Source organism: Lepisosteus oculatus, chromosome 12 (genome assembly GCF_040954835.1).
Source record: "Lepisosteus oculatus isolate fLepOcu1 chromosome 12, fLepOcu1.hap2, whole genome shotgun sequence".
In the NCBI taxonomy this organism is placed as follows: domain Eukaryota; kingdom Metazoa; phylum Chordata; class Actinopteri; order Semionotiformes; family Lepisosteidae; genus Lepisosteus; species Lepisosteus oculatus.
Window position 1 is genome coordinate 11,625,461 of NC_090707.1, and position 7,215 is coordinate 11,632,675.

The following is a 7,215-nucleotide window of genomic DNA, read 5'->3' on the forward strand; positions in this document are numbered from 1 at the left end:
TTCTTCCTACAACTTTTGTAAGGGGATTCATCTTCATTATAAATTCAGAAAAAAATTTGTCCAGTACAGAATCCATTATAGAAAATATAACTATGATCTGTTTCTAAAGAAATAACATTCTAATATACAACCCTTAGAAAGAAAAATCAAATGTCTAGGACTGTGGGACTGAGAAAATTAAATCACCAGATTTTTTTCTAGAGGTCTTGCCTGGCTTGCCCTTTTTATTATTTTTTACTGAATATGGCCAGGTTCAGTTCTTTGTCAAAACAATTCACTGGCTGTTTCAAGAATTCTGACATAAGAATTCAGTAGCTTTGTTTTCCTGCTGTTTTCTGAAACTCTACATTTCCAAATTTGGTGTGAACTACTAGTTGCCAGATGTCTGGTATTTGGTCCATTGGATGTGAAAATGTACTTGTTCAACTTCAATAGGGCCTTAACCAAAGACACTTACAAAAGTGTTAGAGAAGTGTATAAATAAACCAAATTGCATGCTACTGTTAAAAAATATGGGAAATGTCTAGGGTATACAGAAGTCGAGAAATGCTACAAATTACAACAGGGTGTTCCTGCAAATCTTCTCAACCTGTCATGTCCTCCACAGATTTCTTTTTTCCCCGTTTTGGCCACAAAAGTATGCCTTGAAATAAGAATGCTTTATTCATCCTCCTACATGAATGAGGGTTATCAATGTTAATATTAATTCGTCTAAACCAGGAATGTAACCGTATGTAGAATAATTGAAATGCATCCAATTTTCAAAGAACTACAAGTGACAGGCACATGGATTTCATTTTTAGGATTTCTTTGCTAGGTGTTTCAAAATGAACAATGTCAAACATTTAACCTTTTAGGTTTGAAAGAAATGTTAACATTCATTTTTATTGTAATACTTCACAGGTCATCCACAATTACATTACTTCATATTCTGCTTCAAGATGTTTCACCAAGAGGAAACAAAAAACTACTCCGGCAACCTAAAATAAAAAAGAAAGGAAAAATGTTTTACAACACTGAAAGCACTGAACAAAATACATTTTAAAAGACAAGTTTTCATGTAGGTGAGGAGCACATTTTATCATCATATTTTATCTACATCAAATGTGACTGAACAATGTAGACTGATAGTGTATTTGAGTGGTAGATAAATATTTGAGGGGGAGGTACTGGGCATAGTATTTAGCATTGCCGCCTCAGAGTGCTGAGCCATGGGGTGCTATCTGCGTGGAGTTTGTACTGTATGTTCTCCCCTTGCTTGCATGGGTTCTCTGCAGGATGCTCCAGTTACCTCCCATAGGCTAAGGACATTCTGGTACAGTAGGTTAATCATCAAATTGGTCCTGATGTGAGTCTGTGCGTGTCTACCCCATGATGGACTGGCGTCCCATCCAGGGTGTAGTCTGTCTTACGCTCATTGCATGCTCTGGCTCTCTCCTGTGACCCTGAATTGGATGAAGCCATTAGAAAATGGATGGATGGATCAATATAGGTATTTGAGCGAAGCAATTCCAATTATAAAAACAGCACTACTTGTAGACCTTAATAGAACAATAGGTGTTATATATTTCACCATCTGAATTCAGTCACCCAGGAATCTATTTCTAGATGTTCATTACCTGTGCAACACCAAAGCCAACTCCTATCCCTCCAATAAGGATGCTGTGCTCATGAATCCATGATCCAATCTTATCAATGCATCCCTGTGAACAACAAACAGCACCACACCTGGCAATTGGTTCCTGGGTTGGGAACTTCCCTCATTTCTAAACGAGCAGAGAATCGGTAGATTTACAGGAGCAGACAACTGAGGTTAACAGCAATTTTTAAAAAGGAAGAAAATTTTAAATACAGAAAGGCTTGCCTGTGTATAAATATTAGTTGTCTCGTTGATGGAGGTCCCACAGTGTGGTGTCTCTTTCATACAGCAGCTGTCTGGAACAGCATTTCTCAGGGTGGTGTTGAACCAGTCTGAATATATCACAGCACCGCAGCAGTGAAACTGAGGGAAGTGGAAGAAACAAAACATATGAGAATTATACTCCTGAACTGAGGCTTCATAGTCGTCAAATATCCATTTTTTACTCAATATTTTCATTTGTTATTTCTCTTCACCACACCCTTATTCCAACTGTACTGGGACCAGCAGTGAAGCAGAGCTATTCCAGACAGGTCCTCATGTTAGCCCGTAATTTTATCATACCTAGTCAACCCACCAGCATATCTTTGCGAGGTGGGAGAATACCAAAGCACCCAGAGAAAACCCATGCAAACACGGGGGAACATGTGAACTCCACACAGACAGCACCCCAGTACACAACTAACCATAGAGTTCAGTTAAACGCTAACCAATATGTCAGCATGTCCCACAGTCAATGTATTCATAATTGCATATAAAATGGCTAGAAAAACAAAATACATTGTAAGATCTTAAAATGTCAAACTCAATATTTCTGAAAAAACATATCTACAGGATACTGTACCCTGAGTTCAGTTCCTGGGTTATTACAGTATGTGTGTGGACTAAGCATGCTCTCCATGTGACTTTCCTGTCACATGGGTTTCCTGTTGCTTGCCAGATTAGGTTCCGACTTGCCCTGTCACCCTGTACTTTTAGAAACTACTTGTACTGTAGATGGATGGATACATGAAACTGCAGAAAAATCTCACCTGTTTCTGCAATCTATCCACAGGTACCTTGAGATTAGGTTCAGTAGGGTAACTATGAAGAGTCTTCAAGTAAACATCCAATATGCTTTTGTGGATCTGCAGAACAAAGTTATAATAAAACCCTGTATGAATGCTTAATTTGTAATGACTTTAAACCATGTGGCATGTTTAACTGATGGAGAAATACTTTTCTTATATTTATGAAGAGTTCTGAGATTAGCATCCCAAGTTGTTTTATAGCTTTATTAATTAGAAAAAAAACACTCTTTTGTGGGAGTGGGTTTGAAAGAACAAAAGGCAACCTACTCCTTTCCTGTAAAGATACGCTGACACTCCAGCTCCTATTTCCACAATAAACATGATGAACAACACAATGGAAAACTGCAAGATAAAGAACATAACAATTACAACTGCTAAAACAAAAAAACGCTGTTTGTCCCTATACTGTGTAATACGTTGCACTTATTTGGTTTTCCAGCTGTTCAAAGGAACTGTTTTTTCCTTGAAAATATTATACCTTCCCCTTAATGTGAAAAGATAAACAAGATTTATCATTTATTACAGCTTGCTAAAAACATACCTAATAGGAAGCTATTAAGTATGTTAAAGAGATGTATAATAGTAAAAAAAAATACATACCACTTTAATCAATTTACTGTTCTCCCTGATTACTGAAACACAGCCAATAAGGGACAGAACAAAAATGATTATCCCAACGATAATAAGAACAACAGCAACATTAGAAGTGACTTCTGATACCACCACAGAGACATCATAGAGGTTAAGCTCCACTGAGGCACCAGCACAGATTAAGGTTAGGCCTGCAACCTACAGGGAAATTATTGTTCAGCTCATTTAATTTAACAATGCAATTTGTGATTATAAATAAATGACATCTTTATTTACCTCAAACAAAAATGAATTAGTCAAATCGGGGATAAACATTTTATATACGGTATGTTTTGCATAAGGTATTACACTTTTCTTTTGGAAATGTTATGTTACTTACCCAGAAAAAGAAGTTTAGAAAGAGAAGTGAAATTTTTATCCACTTCAGTTTGGACATCCTATATATTTTTGCACATATCCCGGACATGACGGGCAGTGGGGCTAACTAACCTAAAGGGAACACGAAGTATTTTATGTTGTGAAAACAATTCTACGTATATGGTCAATACATGCCCATTTGATCTTCTACTTTATATACAGGTACAGTATAACTGAAGCGAAACTGCCAAAACATATACAGTACATATAACCATATATAGTTTCAAGAATAACTTTCTGGTATTTTTTCTGAACACATACGAATCTGCTTTAATTGGCCTTGTTTCAAAAGGCGATTTCCAGTTCGTATTTTTGGCTTTAACAAATATCGTAATGTGCAAAATAGCCGTTTGCAAGCACACCCCGTTTGCAAATCTTTTTGACAAAAAGTGATACAAAAGCAACATCTTCATGCGTCCGCGCGATTTATTTTTTAAGTGTCTTATACTGACTACCATGATTGACCATGCTTTAGAACCGAGATTTATTTTTTAACAAATACATTGAAAGACTATACATTTTATTACCTAACTAGGAAATAAACGTGGTCTACAACTTTACACGATTCATTCAAGGTACAGGAAAAATAAGATTTGAAAAGACGATTTTTAAAGATGTTTCTCTGCCATCGTCCGTCTTATTTATTGACTTTTCTAGGGATTACATTTCAGATGGAACAATTAACACCAAGAAATAACATGCGACATTCGTAAACTATGTTCTGTAAAATGTGTCATCACTACTTTGTTTTTTACCCTCGTCAAGAAACGCTATGGCTTGTAAACGCTTTTGCAAGTACTAAAACTATACCTGGCAACTGCAATTTGCAGAACACGGTGTTGCAGCTGTGGTAAAGAAATCAACTTGTTATCACTCAGGGTATTTAGATATGTTGGGCCCTGTGGGGAGTTCAAAGAAGGTGTGACCTAGAGGTTAACAATAACAGTCATGTAAGGCTAATTAACTCTATCTACAGCAAATGGGCAAAAAGAACAATTCATAAAACATTCTTATCTGTTTAATGATTCAAAGTTCAACTATTTTGGGGGTGAAAAACATTGTTTCAACAACATAGTTCACATTCCAAGCACCTGATGGCACTTAAACAACCAGATTGGACTATGGAATGATGGACTGTTACTTTTCATGTTATATTAGGTCGTATCATAGAACTTCACTGAAGAAATTAAATGTGTAATAAGCATATCTGCTTTATAAACCTGCTTTATAAAGGAGCTGTCCAGCTTTTAAGGTCCTAAAAAGCACATGGCAGTATCAGTCTTTTAAGTTTATATGTTTAATTATTTGTTACACATATTGTACCATCTTATGGCCTGATCTCATCAAATCACACAGAGCTGGGCCTGGTCAGTATTAGGATGGGAGGCATCCAAGAAAATCCAGGTTGCTGCTGAAGGAGGTGTTAGTAGCCCAGTAGGTGTCGCTCTTCCCTGTGGATCAATGTCTAAATGGATTCTCTGGTATTGTGACTGGTGACACTGCTGTAGGAGTGTAATTCTAATTACCTTAAAGTACTTAAAGCTTCCATGGTACTTTTGAAAGAGTAGATGTACAGTACCTACTCCGGTTTCCTTCTTGTGTTCCTCTTAGGGCCTGCTCACTTTGATCTCCCTAAAGTATCCCTAAATTCTGCTGGTAAAAATATTTCTCACTGCTGTACCTAATCTGCTGGGGCTACTGGTACAATGGCTGCCATGCATCATCTGCAGTGTGTGCTACACTCCAGAGGTGGATGAATTGTGAGTTTAATTTGTGGCTTTACTCCAGAAAGATACTTTCTTGCACCTCTGATTTGCAGCATTAATGCAAGTGTACAATTTATGCGTCGAAGAGTGCAGGATGACAGCATAATAATAAAGTCTAAAGTTAGAAAAAAAATGTGATTTGGAAAAAAAAAGTTTTGCACACATGGTATGCACATATGATACAATTATCAGTAGTGCTACATAATCAAGCTGAAAAGCTGCTGATGTGTTTTCATGTTTTCATTTGTTTTTTTGTTGAAACAAAATTAACACTGAGCACCACCTCTATCTGCATGCTGCAGCTATCTCAGGAAACACAGGCTATGCTGAGCTCTTCTGCCTGGACAGCTGTTTGATTACAATGCATGACATTGCAGGCTTAATGGAAACGTTTTAACCAGCAATATAGATAAGCCATGAGAAAAAGCACTGGAAATATTTCCTTTAATGGCAAATTACCAGGACCGCAGTAAATTTATGAGAGTGTTTTTTTTTTCCCAATGTCAGAAAATCAAGCCCAGTGTTTGTGGGTAAGGATTCCTGCAGCAGCCTGTTTAAGGCCAACCTGGTCATTCAAAAAATTAGTGTGGTTTGAATGAGGGCGTCTTAATTGAACGTGAATATGGGCTAAAGCTCAAAACAACATTGTCAAATGTTAAGCTTTTCTGCCAGGAACTGAAAAAATGTGGCTAGGGAGTGGAAGTGGGATAATTTATAGTGTTTCCAAGAAACACATTTGGCAGTTTCTTTCAGTAGGAGACTCTTTTACATTTCTTTTATATTTGACCAGACTAAGCAGACTGTTATTTTTAATATTAAGACATTCAGAACCACCATTTGTTTTTTACTCTTTTGACTCCTCCATTTTGGAATAGTTTAATACCATTAAACACAGCTCCCCGTTACACTCCTGCATCAGCCCTGAAGATAAACACATTTGTCTTGTGAAACATACTTTCGGAAGCCCTTTTTTTGCAATTGGAGATTCTTTTACATTAATATTAGGGCTTTTAACATTCACTAGAGGGAAGTCACTCACAGGTGATAAACCACGGACATAGTGTCCTGCTGATTGGTGAATATTCTAGATAATTCCACTGTGCTGTAGCCTGTTTGTTCACAGTGCCATCCAAGGTGAGAAATCTCTAGAAGCTAGGCTCTGAGTCTCGTAACTGTCCAAAGCCAGCTACAGGCACAGCCTAAATTTGACACAGCCACTTGCAAAATCCAGGACCCTCCATACCCTAAGGGGAGTATTTTATTTATTTTGAAATATTTGTATTTATTTGGAGAAAAGAGGAAAAAAATGGAAAAAAGATTAGCAACTTTTATACCTTTAGCTACATATTGTGCCTTCCCCTCACATTTGAGCAGTAGGATCAGGGGAAATTATATAAAAGAATTAAGGTACATTTGTTTATTATAAAGTCCAGCTCTTTCCATCCATCCATCTTGTATCCATTCATCCTACTGAGTATTATGGTATTCCTTCCCTAACTTCAGAATTGAAAACTGTGAGTCCACAGCACAAGACATTGTAAAGACAAGATGTAGAAATCTATTACAATGAAATGTCTCCTCTGAACATCAAATATATAGATGCGATCGGCAGATTGAGCCCTTCGCTCATCAAATCATTTATTATTGCACCCTTTCATTTTTCCCCGTACCGGTATTTCTATAACCAAAAGAGGTCGCTGTTGCTGTGGGTTTAAATTTATAGCACTGCAAC

At 37.1% G+C, this 7,215-nt stretch overlaps 1 protein-coding gene across 2 annotated transcripts; it reads right to left on the reverse strand.

Moving 5' to 3' along the window:
• Positions 1-863: 863 nt before the first annotated feature.
• LOC102696859 (CD63 antigen-like) lies at positions 864-4,560 on the reverse strand. Of its 2 annotated transcripts, XM_015358697.2 has the most exons (8): positions 4,528-4,560; positions 3,680-3,789; positions 3,310-3,498; positions 2,977-3,051; positions 2,671-2,766; positions 1,865-2,002; positions 1,620-1,703; positions 864-980 (listed from the first exon to the last, which is right to left on the reverse strand). In XM_015358697.2, exons 2-8 carry the CDS (start codon positions 3,764-3,766, stop codon positions 915-917), a joined length of 735 nt encoding a protein of 244 aa, XP_015214183.1. In that variant the 5' UTR covers positions 3,767-3,789; positions 4,528-4,560; the 3' UTR covers positions 864-914. The 2 variants fall into 2 exon arrangements, with proteins under 2 accessions (XP_015214183.1, XP_069052850.1); XM_069196749.1 differs by lacking the exon at positions 3,310-3,498.
• Between the last annotated feature and the right edge of the window lie 2,655 nt (positions 4,561-7,215).

Coding starts and splice junctions, on each gene's coding strand:
- LOC102696859 (XM_015358697.2), bottom strand. CDS start 3,766: ATGTCCGGGATATGTGCAAAAATATATAGGATGTCCAAACTGAAGTGG. Junction 3,052..3,309: donor ACAGTAAATTGATTAAAGTG/GTATGTATTTTT, acceptor TTTATCTTGCAG/TTTTCCATTGTGTTGTTCAT. Junction 2,003..2,670: donor TGGATAGATTGCAGAAACAG/GTGAGATTTTTC, acceptor CACTTCCCTCAG/TTTCACTGCTGCGGTGCTGT.